Raw genomic sequence first — 23,344 nt, 5'->3', positions numbered from 1 at the left:
GTATCATAATTTGACAAAAACTCGTTGAAACTAATAATGTTCAGGTCTTGGATGACAGACTCAATCAAGGGACATTCGTAAAAGTAATGATCTTTGTTTTCAATAGGATTGTTGCACAAAACACAATGAGGTGGGACATCAATATGACTCTTGAGAAGTCTACTTTTCGTTGGAAGGCCGTCAACACAGGCTTTCCAAAGAAAAAATTTCAATTTAGGAGGAATATTCAATTTCCAAATCCACTGAAATTCACATTTGTCAAGAGCTTGATCGAACAAACCTTGCGCTAACCAAGTTGCTGTTTTGGTAGAGAAATTTCCATCTACGGACAACCCCCAAATGAGGGTATCCGAAATATCATTATGTGGCACTGGAATGTTAGTAATCTGATTAACAATATCGTTATTCACTAAACTGGATAATTTACAAACATCCCATTGCTTGTCTGAGGTTATGAAATGTTTAACCAAAAGATTAAGATCACGGTTACTATCATCATCAACCATACTGCTTGTAAGTGGGTGTGAAAAAACCCAATTATCAGACTAAAACTTAATGTTGCTACCATTACCTACCTGCCATCTCAGTCCTTTTCTAAATAGAGTCCGAAGACTCATTAGTTTACGTCATTGCCAAGAAGAGGCTGAATTAGGCTTATGATCAAAGAGTGAACAATTTCTCAAGTATTTTTTAGATACCACTTTGACCCATATACTTTCCTTATCCATAAGAATTTTCCATAAAAGTTTCATTTGAAGAGCTTTATTAGCTGTTTCAGAAGATTTAATTCCTAAACCACCAACCGACTTTGGTAAACAAACTTTATGCCAACCAACCAAATTAGGATAACGCTGGGAAAGATTCTTATTCCAAAGAAAGTCTCTATTAATTTTATCTAATCTATTATGGATCGATGAAGGGAGGAGGAAGTTTTGCATCTGAAAAGTTCATTTCGCGCCTAAATTGGCATTGACAAGAACTAGTCTACCTGCTTGAGATAGATAATTCGCTTTCCATTTCGATAATTAAGTGCAAGAAGATTGAATAATGTTCTCGAAAGTACTTTTAGTCACTCTGCTATCAATTATAGGACATCCTAAATACTTACCCAAATGAGCTTCCTCGTTCATATGAAGAATGCCTCTAAAGGATTCACGAAGAGAACGTTCAACATTTCTAGTGCATTGAAAAGTGGATTTGTCAAAATTAACAAATTGTTCGGAAATTGTGCAAAATTTATCTAAAATAGACTTAATAGTTATACAACTATGGTTAAAGGCTTTAGCGAAAATGATAGTTTCATCCGCAAAAGTGAGAAATGGAATTTTCTCCACCCCGGATCCAATTCTAATACCAATATCACTAGAGCTAACATCACTATTTTTTTATAGAGATCTTGCTAAAATCTCGGCGCACATAATAAATATATATGGCAAAAGTGGGTCTCCTTGTCGAATACCTCGAGTGGGTCTAAAAACGTCTCCCTGTGTAACACTGAGTAAGAAACAGTGTTTATACATGTCATAATCCATGAAATCCACTTAGCATTAAAACCCATTTGCTTAAAAGTTTCCTCGATAAAATTCCATTCTAGTCTGTCGTATGCTTTCTCCATATCAAGTTTGATTGCAATCCAACCTCCTTTGCCCTTTTTACGTTTAAACGTGTTGAAAATCTCGTGTGCTAAAAGAATATTATCTTGAATGAATCGATTAGGTGTAAAAGCACCTTGAAACGGGTGTATAATCTTATGCAAGACACTTCGAAGCAGGGGCGAAGCTAGTAGGTGGCAAAGGGTAGCCCTCGCTACCCCAAAGAAAAAAAATTAGTTTGAACGATGATTCTTTGCTACCCCAAATCTGAGTATTTAGGAATAAATAGAACAAAACGCATCTAACTGATAATGAAACTGGTTTGTCTTAGTGGTAAGATGAGTGATACTCCAACTAGGTGGCTCGGGTTATGACACTCATAAATGTGTGTTTTTTTTTTTTCATTTTTAATGTCTCATCAAAATGATTCTTTTATTAGATAAGCAAGTTATCTCAAATAAATTTCGTTAAACCCTCCCAACTTTACGGTAACAATTCAATAATTAGCTTCTCGCCTTTTGATTAATTTGTTATTTTTTGCAATATCGTTGATGTCCGTTCTATTTGTGTAATCGGGACTTTTTTTTTCTATTTTACTAAAAAAAATATGTTTGTTATATTTGTCTAAATCGTAAAGTATCAAAATTATAAAATAAAACAAAATGAAGATAAGCTGTCAATTATATGGTGAAGATTTAAAGTTATTACGTAGCAATGGTTACGCGTAGAGGTGGCAATCATTGACACGGCCCGAAAACACGACACGAACCTTAATTGGAATAGAATCATAAGAAGATTAATGACACATTTAGTTCTACTAACAATAGGGATGAGAAAAAAAATTGGTTTATAAATTTTGCCTTTCAACAAAAATATATAAACAATTGAGGATGCGTTTATGACTTTTGAGCATCATTTTTTCATTATTATCAAATTTAATATAAGTATAAATATGAATCAAAGTACATGACTTTTGAGTTTTGAGCATCATTTTTTTTCATTATTATGAAATTTAATATAAACATAAATAAGGAGTAATGATAAATGGAATATAAGGTTTGCTTGATTACTAATAATTATAATTTTTATTTTTTTTTACAAAATCTACTTTATACAAGAGTGGTTTAAGATACTATCGTATGTAATTAAATATGACATATAGATTATGGTAGATGGTTTTGCTTGCCTTTTAATTAGATTTATAGATAATAGATTTTTTATTTAGATTTTAGAGTTATAGATTTTTCTCAGTATTATGAAGTCTAATATAGACATTGTTCCGGGTGTAATTCCGGAGCAGACACTACTACAAATCCAGGCAACTACAACGCCCCTTTAACAACGTTTATGCACGAAAATCACAATAGACGTTGTAGAATGTATGGCGCGATTTTTACTAAACTTAATTACAACGGGTATGGTTATATAACCGTTGTTATACATTTTAACAACGGGTTAAATTTGCACAACCGTTGTTAATAATTTGGCGCAAAATTGGCGCAAAGTTAGTGAAAAGTAATCACAACGGGTATTTTTAAACCCGTTTTTAAAAATTATTTGACAACGGTTGTTGTTTAATAACCGTTGTCAATATTTTCCATACTATTAACCACACAAACGCAGATCAGCTACAGCCACAAAACACATACATAACCTAACACAAACACAAACACAGACAAACACAAACACAAACACAGCAAACACACTTTCTCATCGTCTCTTTCTCTCTTTCTCATCGTCGCTTTATCAACTCGCCGTCACTGTTGGTTTCATCGTCTCTTACTTTCTCTAATTATCAGGTAAATCTCGCACTCACTGTTGGTTTCATCTCATCGTCATTGTGTTCTTTTTTTAATTATTTCATTGGCATATCATGTATATATGATGGGTTTTTATCGATCATTGTTATGTTATTATTCGCTTAATTATTAGCTCGTAAAACAAATTAAATAAAATAAAACAAAGAAGAAGCAAGATGATAGAGAAGAATGCATGATAAACTTAATTAATAATTCATTAATATATATATATATATATAAATACATAAATTAAAAAAAGAATTACATTTCTAAAAATGCAATTCTTATATTTTCATAGAGAGTCTTATTCTCTTCTATGATATCCCTCCTCTCCTCCTTAGCTATTTGGAGGTTTCGTTCAGTTAGATTGCTATATCGTCATATAGCCGCAATAAATCGCTCTGTCAAGCCATTTCTTTTGGCGTCCTTGAGTGCGGCTTGAGCATCCACAAGATAGCTCCTAAAACTGTCCTCGATGTGGAGCAACCGGCGGATGAAGCTAGTATTTTTCTCGGTCATAGTAAGAGTTTTAAGGATGTAATCGTTCATTTTGTTGATGAACTTTGGAGTTGTTAGTTTGAAAGATTAATTAGGGGTTGGAGATTGTTTTAGCAGTTAGGGTTTGAAGATAGTTAGATAATGGAATGGTGGTTGATGAGATAATGTATGTATTTATACTAAGTAATGTGTCCTTTGAGTTGTTTGTTAATTAATATAATATATGCATGTTTAGGAAGTTGTGCCATAATCATCATATCTCCCTGCTTCAAATCTAATGTAAACCCTTCTCATTCCATATATTGTCCATTCATATGCACAGTATACAGGGATAATGGCAGTAATAATGCATGATATGCATCGGAATTATAACGGGCCCCGTAATTATGCATGCATCTAGTAATATTAATTTAATTTTTTTTTATTTTGTAAAAACAAACAACAACGGTTATGTAGATACAACCCGTTGTCTTTAGTTATAACAACAGTTCCTTGTAAATTAACCGTTGTTATAACTTTCCCACCAAAATTGAGTCACACTTTCCACAACGGGTTTTGATACTTAAAACCGTTGTTAATAGTTTTTAACAACGGTTTCCTTAATAAAACCAACCGTTTTTAAAACCTTTTACAACGGACGCTTTAACAACGTCCGCTTTTTTATGTAACAACGGTTTTTAACCGTTGTTATAGCCTGTATCAGTAGTAGTGAGGATTTGTTACCACGTAAGCTTGGTGAATGACGTCTTTGCTTGACTCTTCCTTTCGGCCTCTCCTGAAACAATGAACAAACTGAGGGCTCGGCTTGGTACCGAGCGTACTCACTCCGACGCTCAAGTCAGTAAACTTAAAAAGATTAAGTTGTGTGTTACTTGGCAAAGTATATTGTAGAGAGATAAGGGAGTTTATACCAGATTTATAGTGAGTATTATGGTGAATTGTGGATTATTGGATCGTTTTCTCAATGAGGATTGAGGAGTATTTATAGACTTTCACCTTTTGTCACGTAGTGGCCAAGTGACAGAGCAGGTGGAAAGACTGTTCTACCCTCGGCCGAGGGACCCATGGCAGGCCGGCTGGCCTGGTTGACTCCATGCCGAGGGGACTTGGATGTGAGTACGCGGATATGCCTCCCCATTTGGTTAGTTGCCACCGAGACCCAGTGACAGCCGACCGGTCGCTGCGTCGGTTAGGCTGTCTAATACGTTGACTTGCTGTCTTTTGGCTTTGACCTTGCTCAATATGTTGACTCGGTCAGCGGGTGCAGAATATGCCCCATCAAACATAAATATGGTGTAAGGGGAAATGGAATGTGAAAGGTTTGCTTTATTATTATTATTATTATTGTTATTATTATTGTTATTGTTATTGTTATTGTTATTGTTATTGTTATTGTTATTATTATTATTATTATTATTATTATTATTATTATTATTATTATTATTATTATTATTATTATTATTATTATTATTATTATTATTATTATTATTATTATTATTATTATTATTATTATTTTACACAATATACTTTGCATGAGAATGGTTTAGAAATTATCTTCCGAAATTAAAATATGACATGCAGAATAATAATGGTAGATAGTGTCGCTTGCTTTTTAATTATCTTATGGAATTAAAGTTAAATAAATAAGTAGATTAATAACCAAATTTTTGAGAGGAAAATAAAGAGTTTATATTAATTGTTTAGTGATTTCAACTGCTATTTTTTTAAATTTTTTTGGTACTTATAAGCATGTGACAATTTTGGAGATAATTAACTTCTTAATACATAATTTTGCCTTTTTATAATATTGTATAAAAATAAATAATTAAGTAATTAATACAGATGAATTTGTAACACCCCCTCATACCAAGGTACCTTACCAAAGACTACCTTAGCATGAAAGGCTGATACCATCTCGGTTTCCCGAGGTTAGTATATCAAAGTTACCAATTCCAAACAACCTTTATTAAAGTATAAAGACTTAGTGATTACATGTTTACAAAATCAACCAAACATTAACTATGAAAAGTCTAACAACTACAGAGAAAGTAAGCAAAGTCTTTTGACGGCGGAAGCTAGACTCGAGTGGTGACTCCCCATGACTGTCCCATAGCTAACATCTGCATTACCTGTCACAATCTGCTCACCATCCCCGAATGGATCACCGCAGGTTTTACAAAACAACAACCGGGGTCAGTTACCGTTCAATCAAGATAAGACAAACAAACCATGTAACCGTCTAATCATCCTCCATCCCCGGTCTCCCGATCTCACACGGTAACCGACTACACACCGAAGTGTGTAGCCCTGCCAGATTATCCATCGCAACAGGTAATCCTCGCCGCCAGTGGGTGACCGCAGCCCATCCCCACCTAGTCCAGCTCATCAACGAGCGACTAAAAATCTCTGTCCCTTAATGTGCACATCCCCTCCCGTGACGGGTTCCACGGAGGGCGAACTAGGGTGTGAAACCACTCCCGCAAGTGACTCCACCACAATCACACACAGCATCACAACTGTCACAACACCACAACCATCACAACATAACCACACCAACACCGTCACCACAACACCCATCCTCCGATGATCAGCAGATAACAACAATTATACACAGTACAATCACAACATCTCAAATTAATTAAACAGAACTGAGTAGGGAAACCCTACCTTTCGCAATCCGCTTACGCTGCAATCAACCATACAAATGCATAACAATTACCACATCGTCACCTACAACAACAATCATATAATTCCAATCACTAACTGCAAAACCCCATTTCCCCCAATTCATAATCAAAGACAAACCCTAAATATCAATCATTGAATATAAGGATGAGAACTTACCGACGATGAATCAAAGGACAGAATACGATTGCTATGATCACCCAAAGGAGAGATTCAGAGATGATTAGAGCGTCGTAGGATGTTTTAGGTTTTGCAAATTGTAATTAGAAACTGCTTATCGTAATATATAACGCCCTAACCATTTCCAAATCAAACCGCGAAAATAACACTCGAAGGACCGGATACTCGGTCGAGTATAGAGCATACTCGGCCGAGTATCCTCTACTCGGTCGAGTATTCAGCATACTCGGCCGAGTATTCCTCGGCAGAAGCCAAACAGAATACACACTTAGCACTACTCGGCCGAGTAGGCTCTACTCGCTCGAGTATTCAACTTAACAAAATCCGTAGTATTACAGAATCAGTATTAACCTCTATAAAAATGTCATGTGAATTAAAATTAAATGTTTTAAGTAGCCTTTTAATTATATTGTATAGATAGATTTTAGCTCAGTTTAATGCCTTTTGTATTTCTTCCCTCTTCAGATTAATCATGTGATGTTTTGTCTTATCTGCATTCACATACATTTCACGATGCTTTAAAATTCATATAAAAAATATATTGACCAAAAGGTAAAACATCAACATGGCAAAAACTTCACAAACGAATCAACAACATTATCACATGTAAATCATTAAAATTAAACCAAAAGGAAAACATGATTTTAAATATAAATCAAAAGATTTATAAAACCAATAACATAACAAATTAAAATATACTTTTCACTAACTTTGCGCCAAAAGATTTATAAAACCAACAACGGGTTTCTAAAATAACAGTTGTGATTAGTTTTCACTAACTTTGCGCCAATTTTGCGCCAAATTATTAACAACGGTTGTGCATGTTTGACCCGTTGTTAAAACTTATAACAACGGTTATATAACCATACCCGTTGTAATTAATTTTAGTAAAATTCGCGCCATACGTTCTACAACGTCTATTGTGATTTTCGTGAATAAGCGTTGTTAAAGGGGCGTTGTAGTTGCCTGGATTTGTAGTAGTAATTGGATATAACAACAACAATACTCAATAATAATACTCAATATACTCTTTATAATCAAATAAATAAATTAAACCATAAAATATAATCCACAACTTAGAAACTCATGGGCAAATGAGCAATAAATTTTAAATAAATATTGTGAATATAAATTATCATAGGTATTATAGGTTTCATAGCCATCACACAATCATAGACTCCCATATTTTAATTTTAATTTTAATTTATTTTGTGATATTATTAAATTAGATAATTGATTGCTGAGCAACTCAAGAGGTGAATTAAATAGGGAAAAATATTAATGAAAATTATGGGTATTAAGTACTATAAAGAAATCTAATCAATTTATCAACATACTATATTACAAAAATTAATTAGATAGGAAGAAATTTTAATTAATTTGGTGGGTGTTAAGTATCATGAAGAGTTTTAATCAATTTATTATAATGTTTAATTAAAAAAATGAATTAAATAGGAAAAAGTGTTAATAAAAATGGTGGGTTCATGTTAAATAATATGAAAAGTTTTAATTTATTAACATGTTTTATTACCAAAATTTCAATTAAAATGTCAATTTTAATTATAAACTATGACATTTATTAACATGTTTTTATTACAAAACTCCAATTAAAATGTCAATATTGATTATAAATTATGAAATTTTGATGTAAATTTTAAGAGTTACATAATCTAAATTAATTTATAGAAAAATGAATTAAATCTATAAAATAAGACAATTACGTGGCAATGAGTTTTGATGCTCACATTTACGTGGCATTTACGTGGCATTTTTGGATCCTACGTGGCTTTGTCTACGTGACGTTTATTAATCATTTTAGAGTAGCCTTTTAATTATATTTTATAGATATATATTTACTCTCCTATATATAAATGGCTACCGTGGTTAATTCTTCACTTTCACTCTATCAACACTCAAACTATTCTCACATTCTTTTACTTCTTCAAAAAAAGATTCTCACATTCTTTCAAAAGAAAATTCCATCTCAAAACTTCATTCCTTTAATTCCTACTTTTAATAACCTTTCCATTCATATTTCCTAGCTTCAAATCTTCGATAACCGTTCCGTTCATAATTTCGTTTTTGAGGATTAACGATAATGTTGCGACGTGATCACGTTACTATGCATGATATTTATCATGTACCGCCTCATCAGTCGAGTGTACTAGGGGTTGGTCCACGACATTGGTGTACCCGACCGGGATTGCTAGGACCGGATCCAAGTAAACCTAACGTCAAGCCGTCTTTGGAGGTGATAAGGTGAGTTGACTAGTATTCTGGCTGGGTTGCAGACATCCCGAGCTATGGGTTTGAGGTTTGTTATTATTGAGCCGGATTGCAAGGTGGCGGTAGACAAGATTGATAGTGCAGATAGTGAAAATGACGAGTTTGGCTGGATCATACGGGAAATTAGGGCATTGCTTAACATGGGTGGTTGTTATACCATACGCCATCAAAAGAGAGAAGGAAACTTCTGTGCAGATAAACTGGCTAAATTCGGAGTGGAAGGCGAAGCTGCTAAAGTAATATTCACGATGCCACCTGCCCAAATAGTTCCTTTGCTAATAGCCGATAATGCTTGAGTCGGGTATTTGAGAGGTACGAGGTTGTAGTAGTGTGTACCTTGTAGTAGTGGCAGGTTTAGATAAATGCAAATATTAATCATTTGTAACATGTTCACGAACTCTTTGATTGTTATGTAACGAGCCGTTGAATGTCTGAAAAAATATGAAATGAATTATTCAAAATTAATCAACTTATCGAGGGTTTTTTTTTCTCTATTATCTTTTCTACTATTGTTCTCAGTTTCGTTGATGTAACATGGTACTTATGATGAATTCTTGATTATTATGTAACATGTACACAAATTCTTGATTATGTAACTTGTACACGAATTCTTGATTATTATGTAAAATGTACTAAAAGGCGGGATCTTCTCTCTCTCTAGTTTTCTCCCCCCCTTCTCTCTAAAAAACAAAACCCTAAATCCTCCCCTTTGCCGCCGCCGTTCTCCTCCTTCCGCCCACCGCCACCCATCAACCCCCTACCATGTCGCCGGGGATGGGGTCTCTCAAGATCTTTCTCCGGCGACCCGTCTCCTCTCTTCCGATTAACCCTCCTCCCTTCTTACCCACACCCGGTTCTGGATCGTACGGGTCTGTTCGTTCCTCTCGGTCTGCGTGGTGTATGTGGGCTGTTCGGGTCTTATCGGACGAGTTTGTTGAGGTGGTGTGGCAGGGTGGTGCTTGGATCTGGCGGTGTTGTGGGTTGGTAGGGAGGCGGTGGTTTCCGTTTTTTTTTCCTGTGTTCTGCTTTGTTTCCTTTATGTTTTTGTTTATTTTCCGCTTTTGTTATTGTTTCGTCTCTCTTTCTGTGGGCTCTGTCCCCGTCTATCGGCGGTGTCCGTCTATCAGTTTGAGAGCTTTCGTTTTCTGGTTCGTTTGCAGTTTTCTAATAAGTCAGCAGAAGATCAGCGTTGTTATAGATCGTTATATGGTTTTACATATTTTGTCCGATTTATGGCTACAATCAATCACGTCAGAAGAAATGGATACTCGTCAAGGAAGATTCGGAGACCCTCTTATGGATGAAAGCCTTTTGCGGCGAATCGATGATAGAGACTCTGTTGCAGTGTTTCATTCTTTGAACAAGAATTTATTTCCTATGGTTGTAATCGATTTGTATCCGATTGAGTTTGGCATATGTTGTAGTTGTCGTATGACTTTTTATTAATGATAATGATCTTTTCTCAAAAAAAAAATGTACTAAAGGGCCAAAGAAACCGTTAGACATTGACCTAAGAAACCCACATAAAGATGGTCTACGAGTCAAAGGTCTCTTAGGAAAACAACCATTCAGATTAGTTAAACAAATACGCGGAATACAACATAAATATGACCCTCAAAAATTCCTTGAAGCTTTTGCTTGTGCTCATGTTAACGATGGTTTTATGGATGATAACGGGGAAAGGATGTTGGACAATTTTATGAAATTTCAGGGGTCGTCTTTGACTGAGGTTAAGGAGCTTAAAGAAAGAGGTAATGGCTTTTTTAGGCAAAATAATTATGATATGGCTGCTGCTTGTTACGACGAAGCATGTAAGCTGCTGGGTTTGAGTATTGGTGTTGTTGGGAGTGAAGATGTTGAGTCTTTATCTGAACTTGCTGTTTCGCTTAATTCTAATCTTGCAGCATGTGCCCTCAAACTTGATGAATTCCAAGCTACTTTGGACTTGTGCTCTATAATTTTAAATTCTTTTCCTCGTAATGTTAAAGCCTTATTTCGTAGGGCGTTAGCATTTATGAAGTTGAAAATGTTTTTGGAAGCAGAATTAGATTTGGTTGAAGCTTTGGTGGTAGAGTCGAAGAATAAGGATGTTTTAAGGGAGTTAGGTGTGGTTAAAAGTCATCTTCTTATGAAGGAGAATGGTAAAAGAGTGTTGGAGGTGGCTCCTACACTTGATGTGGATAGAAAAAAGAAGCTGGTTCGTGTACCGGAAACATTCGTGAGTGTTGGGGATTGTGAGGTTGGGAAGATGGAGATGACAGATGTTCCAATCATGAAACTAGATAAGAGTATAGAGGTTAACGAGAGTGTGGTCATTGAGATGAAGGATGCTCAAACTATTTGTGGCATGGATTTGTGCACTAGCTTAAAGAAGAACGAGTACGTGTCTGATAAGTCATCAGTTCTTGAGTTCTCCAAGAAGGGGGGAGGAAATTCGCGACTGAGGATCCATGGACAATCTTATCAAAAGCTCCTTGAAGGTAGAAAGGTGAGCTTTTATCATAAAAGAGATTTGTCGACGATAACAATTCGGATCCTTTCTAATGAGAAAACAAAGGAAAAAGACACTACAAGAGACAAGTGTAAGAAGAAGAAGAGGAGGAGATGTCGTAGAAAGAAGAAGATGGTTGCCATGAATGGCGACTTGTCTCCTTTAGATATCAACAATGTTAAGCCTCTTGTCCCCAATGCAAGTTCGAGCACGTCATCTATATGTGACAACTTCAGTACTCTGGGTACTCAAACCCTCCAAATACCACACACTATCATTTCTCATGATTCTAGTTTGCCATTCTCTTCAAAAATTTATGGCGCCCCTTCAGTTTGCACTCAGCCTTTCTTATTTTCGGCTCGTCCAAAGAAGTATAAGATGTCCTCTTCCTCGTCTAACAGAGTATCGTGTGCCTATAGGTTATCTAAACTTTGCAGGTACCCTCTTAAACGGTATGAGAAACTCAAAAGGAGAATACTCACTTCCAAGAAGAAATTTAGCCAAGGGGACGAATCTCCAAGACATAGTTTATCTACTTGCTGTAGAAGTAGATCTTTCACCCATAAACTTCTACGTCCTCGGGGCGTAAGTATGTCTTGTTACAGGTACTCCGCTGAAGCTCGCTTGATAAAGAAGAGAAAAGAAGGTTTTGCTCACTTGACAAGCTCGGATCGTCCCCTCAAGAAACCTATTTTAGTTGCTAACCCCATGCTTAGTTTAATTTCCTTTTCAAGTAATGTAATGTCGGGTAGGTACTGCTTAAGGAATCTTTCTTTATTGTTGCCAAAAAAAAAAAAAAAAATGACTCGTTGTACGCATACAGCTTGTCAAATAATTCCCAAAACTTCACAATGATCTCCTGACTCATAATATTACTAGCATACAACACCTTTTTTATTTGAATTCAGGGTTCCATCCACCGCGAATTTAAAGGTAGAGGAAAGTTATTTTAGTGACTCAGTATCCCTAATGTCTCTGGCTCGAGGCTTGAGGCTTGAGAAATGATGAAATGAGAAAATTGGTCCGGCAACAGTCAAGTGACATGCCGGTGAAAGACTAATGACAACAGTACATGTAAACCTCTAAAATGTACAACAATTTGCAAACTAAACATGAAAGTTTTTTTAGATTACATGTAGAAATGGATGCTAAGACTTCTTTCTGCACTATGATACAACAGCTACAGTTCCTTCCCCAATCCCTGATCAGCATTGTACACTTGGAAAAATAGATCTGTCGGAAAATATCCCGGCAACAGCTGACGTTGGAGAGGAAATGCGTCTACAGCCCAAAATTTTATCCATGGTTTTTGGAATAAAATTTTAGGGCACTTCTTACCAAGATTAATTTAGGGGCTCCTGAACTCTTGATGCTGTGTGTCGGACATCTGCCTCTCCTTCAAATTTTCTTGCACAGCCTAGCCAACAAAGGTTTTATTTGATTAATTTCACACAAGAAATTGATGCTACGAGATAACAGAAATAATTACAACATGACCCCAATACGTGATGAGTTCTAGCTAGTGGCACGATAAGAGGGTTAGATGTACACACCCTTACCCAGAGACTATATTGCACGACTCATGATGAAAATTGCGTCAAATAAATAACTACTACTTCACAATAAAAAAAAAAAAAAGTGAATCATTTTTCTCAGTTTCATCATAATCCAGAGAAAAGAATTACGAGTCTCTGGCTCCATTGGAATTGGAACCTTATAATGGTGGTAATCTCAAGAAGAAACCCAGAGTAACATAATAAATCGAGACTCAGTCATCAATTACATAACTCTACACCCCTGAAGAGGCTCCGTGAGCCGCATAAGGGAAAACCCACATACAAAGCCATAAGTTCTCTCTTTTAAGAATCAGTTTCCAGGTGATAATTTAATGAACTACTATCTAGGAAAAGAACTGTAGAGGTTTTTGAGAGCCGTTTTCATTACTCTATCTCATAGTCAGAAAAACAACGATAAACCTATTGACGACTATCAGAAATGGACATGAGAAGTTTGAATTAATGTACTCACCAGCAGTAGTTCAGTCATCTTGCCTGTACTTCTCTCGGAAAACGGATGCGACATTGGTCCAGACTGGTCAGCCCGACTCAAACGGATGGCTTGGAGGGGCTCAACACACAGAGGCTTACTCATGTCCTGGACTTCTTGGGTTAGCCCAGAATTGCTAGTAAACATTTTACTAAATGACTTTGCGCTGTCATTTTGAACTTCTTCTGAATGAGGGGCCTGCTTCAATTTGTTGGCAACACTAACCAACTCTTCGAAAGGTTGGGAAGGCGGACCCCTCTCTGCCTCTAAGCCTTTTGGGATAGCCTCAGGGACAACTTGAGTGAGGCCGTTGATCTTGCTTCTAGAGGCCGACAGGTGAGCAGGTTGAGAAGCAACAGGGTGTACTTCGACAGCTGGCTTTGCTCCATTTGACAAGGTCACAGGTTGCAGAACAACTGGTACCAGAGTTCCTCTACCCTCTAGTAGGTTTGACGTGGGGGATTGGGCTGGCACTATAGCTAGTTGTCCGGCTTGCACTCGAGCTAATTGATTAGAAGCAGGTGAACCACCATTTGACTGAAATGCATCAAGGGGTTCACGCCGCTTTCTACCTCTATTTTTATGTTTATGTGTATGGTTTTCAACTGGGAAAGGCACTTCATTTCTTCTAATCATTTGTAAGCCAGGAGCGAGGTCATTTTCAGCACTAACGGGAACATAATGTCCTGATTTGAATACCACACCCCTCAGACAAGTGTTTGACTCGCCAACACGAACGGAGAGTAAAAATCCCGCATCGAAAACTGCCTCAATCACACCAGTAACTACCTGGCCGACCATGGAATCTTGGTTACTGTCATTGACGGGATCAACATGCTGAGGGTGGGGCACATGTGATTCTTCAAATCCAGGAGGAACAGGCACGCTTTCACCATAACTTTGGGTTATGCCCCTTTTACGAGGCACATAAGCAAGTTTGGGTGGGTTTAGGCTCGGATCTTTCCTAGGACGACCTCGCTTTTTCTTCACGGTGACATCTGGTGTAGGAAAAGGAATACTGACTTGGTTCTGTTGATTCGTCTCCATAAATTGCAGTCACACGTAAATCAATACCTGCAAGACATATAAATAATCAGTAATTTAAAGCTTTTGTAACCCTATTCATCAACCCATTTTAAGAGCAGCGTCGGCTTGAACTATCTAAATAATCAGGTAGCTTCTGAGTGATATAAATTTCAAGTTTACTTGATCCACTAGAGAAATATGATCAAGCATGAGGAAGTGATTAGTATACAGCTTATAAGCCTCAAAACGCATATACCAAGATAAGAGTTCGTAGAATTTGTATCCAGAACTTGATGCTATACAAAAAAAATAGATAAAACAACGCAGAATTCTGCACATCAGATTACACTAAAAGAAGTTGGAGAACTTTCAGAGGTGAAATACATGCAACAGAAAGAAAATAATTTACTAAGGCGCAATGGTCAAATTTTTAGAAACAATAGAAAGCTATTCACGGAGTTATAAAAAACTCAAGAATCAGTCAGTAGTAGCACAAAGATGGATGATGCACAAAAAAATCATACACAAAAAGATTCAGAACAGTTCTCTAAGTATATTTAAGACATGTTGGACTAAAATTTCTCAATGTTGGGCTCTGGTGCATGACTACGAGAACGCTTTTCTAACGCCAATGATCTGAACTCGTAAAAAGTGCAGGCTCAAGACAGGTGTGACTGGAAATTGTAAAGGAGTTAGAATTTGAGATGGGAGAGCTGATATACGAAGAAAATACAACCTTCTTGCGAAACAAAGGCAGTCAGCAGTAATGGATATCAAAACATGTCAATAATTTTTTCCCTATGGATTATCGCCTTCTGCAGAGACTAACTTAATAAAGTATTGTCAGACCCAATAAGTTCTCCTAAACAAAAAGTACACCTACTATTCCTAAGACGGATGCCAAGCCCCATTGGAGACATCTGATTGAAAGTAGGTCCATGGAGTCAGTCCCAGAGGCTGAATCTCTGTAATTAGACGATTAATGTATCAAAAGGTCAGTAAAGGGTCAAGGCTAAAACCTTTACAAAGCGACAAAGAGGTATCGCACGCAAGTTTAATACTATGAACAGGCCACTTTAGTTTGGTCACATGCACCTTTTTCGCTAATTACATACAACATTCTAGCATTCCTTTCCAATTCTTTAGCTGGTCCTCTAAATAAACCCACGTTGTTTCTCTTTATCATCCGTCCAACAAAAGGACAGCATTTTCATTTGGCTTTCATTCCGTAAAGATGTCTTCTACCCTATGTTAATGGGTGAAAGAAACTAATACTCCGTATCATGAAACTCCAACACAAAAACACAAATGATCTTGATTCCAGTCTACCACACTGTTTCAAACCGCCCGACATTGTTTCACCAATAAAAGTCATCATTAAAAACAGTGACTATTACGATCAACACAACCTAACGAAAGCAATTGCTCTATCATCCTAAGCTCAGTGTTTCGACATTAGTACAGGATTGTATAAAATAAGTCACTCCCTCCATTCCGAACTGTGCACACAATCTTATCCAACAAATCGTATATATTTTTCATTGAATTGTATACATATTTAAAAAATAATTCAAAACACGTAATTTCGAAAACTGTATAGAGTGTATACTACTAATTGGAATGCAGGAAGTACAGTGCTTAATAGGTCCAATTGTATTAGTCTCTAACTATTAGCGCAAAATAGTCAGATATATGCAGTCTTACCCTTTAAAAACACGATACCCAAACCCGGAACTATAATTCCTCAAGCTACCTAACTAATTTCCCAGAAATAACATAACAAGTCTTTATCAGTAAATTACATACAACATTCTAGCATTCCTTTCCAATTCTTTTGCTCGCCCTCTAACTAAAATCACATTGTTTCCCTTCTCATTCGTCCAACAAAAGGACTGCATTTTACTTGCCTTTCATTCCGTAAAGATGTCTTCTACCCTATGTTAATGAGTGACAGAAACTAGTATTATGAAGCTCTAAGATAACAACAAAAATGATCTTGACTCCAAGAAAACCTATACCACACTGTTTCAAACCGCCTGACATTTTTCGCTTGTTTCTCTAATGCCTAAAAATAATTACTGAACGTAATTATACTCTGCAATCGGCAATCGCACATGTCAAGCAATCACATGATTTCAACCCCAACATTGACGTCGTACCCAAAATTTGAATGTATGCAATACACAATAAGTCACTTCCTCCAACAATCACACGATTTCAACCCCAACAATTACGGTCAACACAGCCTAACAAAATCAATTGCTCTATCATCCTAAGCTCAGTGTTTCGACTTTTGACATTGGTAAAGGATTGTATAAAATAAGTCAGTCCCTCCATTGGTAAAGAATTTTTCGTAAAAAGAATTCAAAACACGCGATTTTGAAAAATATATAGAAATAATTGGAATGGAGGAACCGTCTGCTTAATAAGTCTAATTGTCCCAGCAAACCCCTGTTAGTTAATAACTACTAGCACGGTGAGCAAAAAATCGGATACACGCAGTCTTACCCTTAAAAAACACGATACCAAAACCCGGAACTATAAATTCCCAAACTACCTAACTAATTTCCCAGAAATAACATAACAAGTCTTTATCAGTATACAATTTCACCTATACACACCTATAAAGTGTAACCCCCGTACTAAATATAGGAGGGCATCTACTAATCAATCAATCATTTGTTTACAGTCGATAAAAATAAATAAATGATTGGAACGGAGCGAATAACAATTTAATAAAAAGAAAAACAAATAGGAGTAGATTGGAATGTATTTAGGGTGAGAGTAAAATTACCTGTGAAATTGGGCAGGATGGTCTACACCATTGACGGGGTAAAATAGATTGAATTAAAGTGAAATTGTGGAGAATAAAAGAAAAATATAAACCCTAGAAATGAGTAGCCAATTTATTTTATTAAGTTGGTCTCTACTGAAGGGGGTTGTGTAAAATGTGGTCTGTGGAGTAATAATTTGAATAGGTGTCACCCTCTTGAAAGAGTAGATGTGTATATTGTTCCTTTTAAGACATCTATAAAATTGGAACCATATACAATCTAGATGTGTATATCCAAAAATAGTACTCCCTCCTATTCTTTAAGATCTTCCACAATTCCTAAAACGACAAATTCACAATGGTCTTCCATTTTCCTTATTAGTATATTATTTGTGGTTATCATAACTTATGACCCCACATTATCTCCCTTACTTTTATTTACATCCACATATCACCATACCACTAAATTCTACCAAAAAAGCAATGTGGAAGAACTTAGTGAATAAGAGGGAGTAGATTTTAGTAGAAGGTTTGACTAACAAATTAAATTAGCAGATTAAAAAAGCGTGTTTGGTAATAAGTAGATTATAAGATAATTAGAACGATTTTATGATAAACTGAATATGCTGATATCTGCAGCATATTCAAAAAATAGTAGATTTCAGCCGTTATGCTATAAGAATACGTCGTTTAGTCGTCTACCAAACATATGAAAATGGTAGATTGATAAGTCAACCAACCAATTAGGCCGGAATCTACTAATTTCACTCAATATAGGACCATTGTCGTGGTGATGGACGATGGTGGTGGTAATGATTTAGACGTGGTAAACATGTTATTTGGTTCAGTTTTGAATCGGGTGAAATCAATTCGATATAACCTAGGTTTATCTTAGTTTTGATTTCAATCGGATTTATTTTAGTTAGAAATTTTAATCGTTTTTTGCTCTTTTGGGTCGGGTCAATTTTAATTGGGTTCATTTTTAAACTAGTTAAAAAATTATGGGTGATTAATAAAATTTTGTTTTAAAGGTAACTACTTATTCAACGTGCTGTAGTTCAAATCTCTCGGAGTAGAGAGATCTTGGGGAAAAAAAAAAAGAGAAAAAAAAAAAAAAAAAACTCTAGCTATTTGTCCAGCTAAGGTCATGCGTCATACACAGATAGTAGTCAGATACTCAGATACACTCATACAGTAGTACAAGGTACAATAAGTTTGTTACAAACTCATTTTAAAATTGATTTGGTGAATGCCTATTTCTCCACCTAATGACTTGCGTCATAGCCCATAGGACCGGGTACTATTAAAAACGGGCTTGGTCGGATATTGCCGACCCAACTGTTAAGAAGTGTTTGACAGGCCTTATTTTACAGCCCGTACCCGCTAAGCGGACCAATTGACACCCCTACTACAAGAAAGTGGGCCGGTCCATGGGCCTGGTTAAAATCAAATACAAAATTAGTGTTTCTATCAAAACACGAGTTCATTATCGCTACATCTTAGAAAAACTTAACAACTGTCTTTAAAAACTTACATTATTATTAAAATGAAATTATGATTTGGAGTGAGATTATCTCAGGAAAGGGTTAAACGAAAAGGAGAATGAAAGCAGTTGTCACAATAATAGGAATGAAAGGGAGGTTGCAGAATAGTACAAAAGTACGGTGCTGGGAAGGTAAGGCTCTGTTTGGTAAAATTAACTGAATAGGTAGCTGAAATCTGAAAAGGTAACTGAAATCTGAAAAGATAGCTGAAAACTGAAAAGATAACTGAAACCTGAAAAGTTAACTGATAAGGTAGCTGAAAATTAGGAACTGATAAAGTAGCTGATTATATAAAAAAATGTTTAGCAAACTAACTGAAAATATAACTGATTTTGATGAAATGACGTAAAAGAATATGAGAATTATTTAATAGTATAAATTTAAGGGGTAAAAATGGAAAATCAAATCAGATACCAAAAATTTCAAATGTTACTCTATGTAGAGTTTCATTTCAGGTAGATTATTTGCTTAAATAAGCTACTTGTCAAACGCGTACAAAAAATTAAGGTATCTAAAATTTTGGTCGGGACTGTGGTTGGGACGAAGAGGTTTGGGAGTTACTCGGTATGGAGGTCTTCAGGAGTAACAGTAGTATGCGCATAAGGGAGTGGGTGGAGGGAGTGTTGCGTGGCTTGGGAAAGGAGGAGCGTGTTCTATTTATGACCGACTGCTGGGTAATTTGGGAGCAGAGAAATAAGTTGATATTTGATAATGGGGAATGGACGGGGGAGGGGGTTGTTAGGAGGATCTCGGATATGGTATGGGAGATGTCGGGATTGGATGGGGATAAGACCGAGGTGGGTAGGAGGGAGGAGGAGCCGTCGAGTGGTGCTAGCTGGGCTAGACCGTCTGATGGTATGTGGAAGATAAATGTTGATGCAGGTGTGAAGGAGGGTATGGGTGTAGGATTGGGTGCGGTCTGCCGAGATGGTGATGGACGGGTGGTATGGGCTGTGTCAGTTCAAAGCTCGGGGATTTGTTGTGTGATATCGGCTGAGGCGGAAGCTATTCTTCTTGGCTTAAAGGAGGCGCAGAGTGTTGGGATGCGGAGTATTATTATCGAGAGCGATTGCCTTAATGTGGTTGATGATTTGAAGGGCAGGAAGAAGGGTCGTGGTGACATTTTCCTTATATATGATGAGATTTTTAGTTTAGTTCCGTTTTTTGATTCAGTTATTTTTATTTATACTCGTAGGGTGTGTAATAAGCTAGCTCATTTAGTGGCTCATGCTACGCCATGGACCATAGGTAGAAGATTTTGGACGGATAGGTTACCGCAACCTTTTGTGATTGCTGCAGAGCAGGATTTGATTAATATAAGTTAAACCACTTTGGTTTATTTCAAAAAAAAAAAAAAAAAATTTTTGGTCAAATAAGTTATTTTGACCAAATCAGATATCTGAAATGCCTTGTCAAACAGAGCTTAACCCAAATTTGTTTTTTTTTTTAAGAGTTGGAATATGTACTAATCTTCAAAACGCAAGTAACCTGGATTGTTGGTAGATTTCTGGGATGAATATAGCGGCACAGAAATGAGATTTTTGGGACAATTATTGATAATTGAAAGGGCGTTTGTCTAAAAAAAAGTGATAATTGAAAGGGAATTTTGGGAATTAGGTTTAGAGAGTAGAAATTGTAAAAGACATGAACACAATGATAGAGGACATGACCATGAGAGTTTGAGGAGTATGTGAGATTGTTTTTAATAATGGGCCTAGCGGGTTGTTTATGGCAGTTTTGTTGAGTATAAGTCCGTCCATTTATTCTAGCGGATTAGTTTTCTTGTCCGTTACGCGTTTATTTTTTATTTTTCTTGTCCCAGCACGCTAAAGATGAATGGGTCGGGTTAAATGGGTCGGCCTCACTTGATCAGCTCTACTATAAACCTCTAATCCTATAGAGGTTAAGAAAAGTCTATAGTTAAATTTTGATTTATTTCACCAATCCGAATAGAAAATATCTACCATATTTAACTTTAACAATGTTATTTTATAAAAACGTAAATATTATGTTGTATTTTTATACGACGGTTTCATATGAGACTAATTAGCCATAGTGTTAGGACATTTAATTTGTCAACTCTATGTTACTTCCACATGGACAAGGAAAGTCCGAGGAAGTACAATATGCTATACTGAGAAAATCTCACAAAATTTAATCTGGACCGTTTAAAAGAAATAGAGATTCATTTTTTTTAAGGAAATCAAGAGAATTTAGGAACGAAAAAAAAGGAAAAGTAGCAAATTGACCCCAAACATTTGGAGCTATATCCAATTTACCCCAAACATTTTAAAATATGCAATTTAACCCTTTTAACATTTCTTCGCCAATTTTAACATCTAGTACCACCCTTGCACCACCGTCAAAGACAATCCTCCACCTCATGTCCCCCTATCCTCCACCTTATTTTAAAACGTTTAAGAATAATTTGTTATTTTTCCCGAAAAAAAGACACAATACGAAAGATGACGATATGAGTGACTCTAGAACGAGAGACAGAGTAGCCATGACTTCTTTGTTAATGGAACCATTAAAATACTAAAGCACTTGTAATTTTATAGTGTATACCGTACATTACATTAATAAACATTAGTACTACACTCCTATATAAGGTAGACAATTCCATGCAAATCAATATAACAAACATCATCAAAACAATTACTTGAGAAGCAAATCAATACACATATATAGTTCATCAAAAGCAAAATACTTTAAAGATTATATATCATGGATTCAAAGGTTGCAAGGATTAACAATCGATGGTCACTCGAGAATATGACTGCTCTTGTTACTGGTGGCACCAAGGGCATTGGGTATAATTCGTAACTTTCCATTATTATTAGTGTTATATAATTTAATAACGGTTTTATATAAGATAAACTGGTACTAATATGTGTATGACACTTGATATGTATAGATATGCTATTGTGGAGGAGCTAGTTGGGCTAGGAGCGAGGGTGCATACATGTGCTCGTAATGAAGCAGAGCTTGAGGCTTGTTTAGCACATTGGAACTCTAAAGGTTGGCCTGTAACTGGCTCTGTGTGTGATGTTTCATCAAGGGCTCAGAGGGAAAAGTTAATGGAAATTGTTAGCTCTGTTTTTGATGGAAAATTAAACATACTCGTAAGTACACAATTCTCGTTTTCTTTTTTTCCCCCTTTTAAATTTAACCTTAGAATATGATGGATAAAATGTTAAAATGCCTTATAAATTTGAATTCAGGTGAACAATGCTGGTGGTGCTGCTGGAGTACAGCCTACAGCAACTGCTACTAAAGAGTATTTTGATGAAATAATGACATTAAACTTTGAGTCAGTTTATCATCTGTCACAACTCTCATATCCACTCTTGAAGAACTCAAAGGCGGGCACAATAATATTCATTTCATCTATTACTAGTTACTTAGCGTTTGATGTTGGATCTGTTTATGGACCAGTTAAAGGTATGTAATCGTCTAATTTGATCCAAGTGATAGTAACTCGATCAAACCGACTTCTAATTTTCTTTTTCTTAGGTGCCTTGCACCAATTAACAAGGAACTTGGCATGTGAATGGGCAAAAGACAATATTCGAGTTAATGTTGTTGCTCCAGGGTCTATAGCGACTCCTCTTAATCAAAGGGTACGTAAATGTTTTATATACACCTTTACGACCTTAATAATGTTTTATATATACACCTTTACGACCTTATTAATTAAATTTGAACAAAATAATGTAGGTGTCGAGTGACGAGAAAAAGTTTAGTGGAATAAATGCAAGAATACCATTGGGAAGAATCGGAGAAGCAAATGAAATATCATCGGTTGTTGCATTCCTATGTTTGCCCGCTTCTTCTTATGTCACCGGACAAGCTATTGTCGTTGATGGAGGCTTCACTGTTAACGCCTTCATGTCATTTTAATCATGTCTACTACTAAGTTAAATATCATCGGTGGTTGCATTCCTGTGTTCTGTAATGATTATTTGTTTAGCTATTTTATTTCGAGCGTGTCATCATTTACTTGTATATATATTTGAGAATGATGAAGAGTTTGAGTTACAAGCGACAATCAATATAATTTCAATCTCATGAATAGTATTTCTACCTATATATCTTTCGAGTCTCTTATAAAACGGTTTTTACCTGTATATTATATTATAAGGGGTATTTTTGTCATAAAAATGCAAATATAGGGGTTTGGTAGCAATTTTTAAATTTTTGCAATATTTTGGGTGTAATTTTTAAACTTTTTTTTAAAAGGGAGTAAATTTTAAAAGGGAGTTATTGATAATTTACTCATTATATTATTATTATTATTTTTTTTTTTTTTTGGTTCAACGAAGCGCGCACTTAGTCGCATTACAATAGAGGGGAGGGGGAATCGAACCTGAGACCTATTGTCCAGGATACCTCAGTCTTAACCACTAGACTAAGACATCATT

General features: G+C 36.0%; 3 protein-coding genes across 4 annotated transcripts; 2 read left to right on the top strand and 1 right to left on the bottom strand.

Moving 5' to 3' along the window:
- Positions 1-12,533: 12,533 nt before the first annotated feature.
- Positions 12,534-22,772, bottom strand: LOC141646859 (protein METABOLIC NETWORK MODULATOR 1). Of its 2 annotated transcripts, none has more exons than XM_074454838.1 (3): positions 22,687-22,772; positions 13,560-14,651; positions 12,534-12,948 (listed from the first exon to the last, which is right to left on the bottom strand). In XM_074454838.1, the coding sequence occupies exons 2-3, from the start codon at positions 14,622-14,624 to the stop codon at positions 12,880-12,882; spliced, it is 1,134 nt and encodes a 377-aa protein (XP_074310939.1). In that variant the 5' UTR covers positions 14,625-14,651; positions 22,687-22,772; the 3' UTR covers positions 12,534-12,879. The 2 variants fall into 2 exon arrangements, with proteins under 2 accessions (XP_074310939.1, XP_074310938.1); XM_074454837.1 differs by lacking the exon at positions 22,687-22,772 and adding an exon at positions 17,398-17,641.
- LOC141646533 (uncharacterized) lies at positions 19,487-20,245 on the top strand. The gene has a single exon (XM_074454405.1). The coding sequence runs from the start codon at positions 19,487-19,489 to the stop codon at positions 20,243-20,245; it is 759 nt and encodes a 252-aa protein (XP_074310506.1).
- LOC141646860 (tropinone reductase-like) lies at positions 21,371-22,971 on the top strand. The gene is made up of 5 exons (XM_074454839.1): positions 21,371-21,733; positions 21,838-22,045; positions 22,145-22,364; positions 22,437-22,543; positions 22,641-22,971. The coding sequence occupies exons 1-5, from the start codon at positions 21,648-21,650 to the stop codon at positions 22,821-22,823; spliced, it is 804 nt and encodes a 267-aa protein (XP_074310940.1). The 5' UTR covers positions 21,371-21,647; the 3' UTR covers positions 22,824-22,971.
- The last annotated feature ends 373 nt before the right edge of the window (positions 22,972-23,344 follow it).

The sequence above is a fragment of the Silene latifolia genome, chromosome 3 (genome assembly GCF_048544455.1).
Source record: "Silene latifolia isolate original U9 population chromosome 3, ASM4854445v1, whole genome shotgun sequence".
Lineage (NCBI taxonomy): Eukaryota > Viridiplantae > Streptophyta > Magnoliopsida > Caryophyllales > Caryophyllaceae > Silene > Silene latifolia.
Note: the sequence above shows the minus strand (reverse complement) of the source record. Positions and strands in the feature narration are given on the sequence as shown.

What these genes read in the sequence shown, in the direction of transcription:
- LOC141646859 (XM_074454838.1), bottom strand. Translation starts at nt 14,624, where the DNA reads ATGGAGACGAATCAACAGAACCAAGTCAGTATTCCTTTTCCTACACCA. An exon ending in AGATGACTGAACTACTGCTG is followed by an intron (nt 12,949 to 13,559) that starts GTGAGTACATTA and finishes TTTGTTGGCTAG; the next exon opens with GCTGTGCAAGAAAATTTGAA.
- LOC141646533 (XM_074454405.1), top strand. Translation starts at nt 19,487, where the DNA reads ATGGAGGTCTTCAGGAGTAACAGTAGTATGCGCATAAGGGAGTGGGTG.
- LOC141646860 (XM_074454839.1), top strand. Translation starts at nt 21,648, where the DNA reads ATGGATTCAAAGGTTGCAAGGATTAACAATCGATGGTCACTCGAGAAT. An exon ending in TGTTTATGGACCAGTTAAAG is followed by an intron (nt 22,365 to 22,436) that starts GTATGTAATCGT and finishes TCTTTTTCTTAG; the next exon opens with GTGCCTTGCACCAATTAACA. An exon ending in CGACTCCTCTTAATCAAAGG is followed by an intron (nt 22,544 to 22,640) that starts GTACGTAAATGT and finishes AAAATAATGTAG; the next exon opens with GTGTCGAGTGACGAGAAAAA.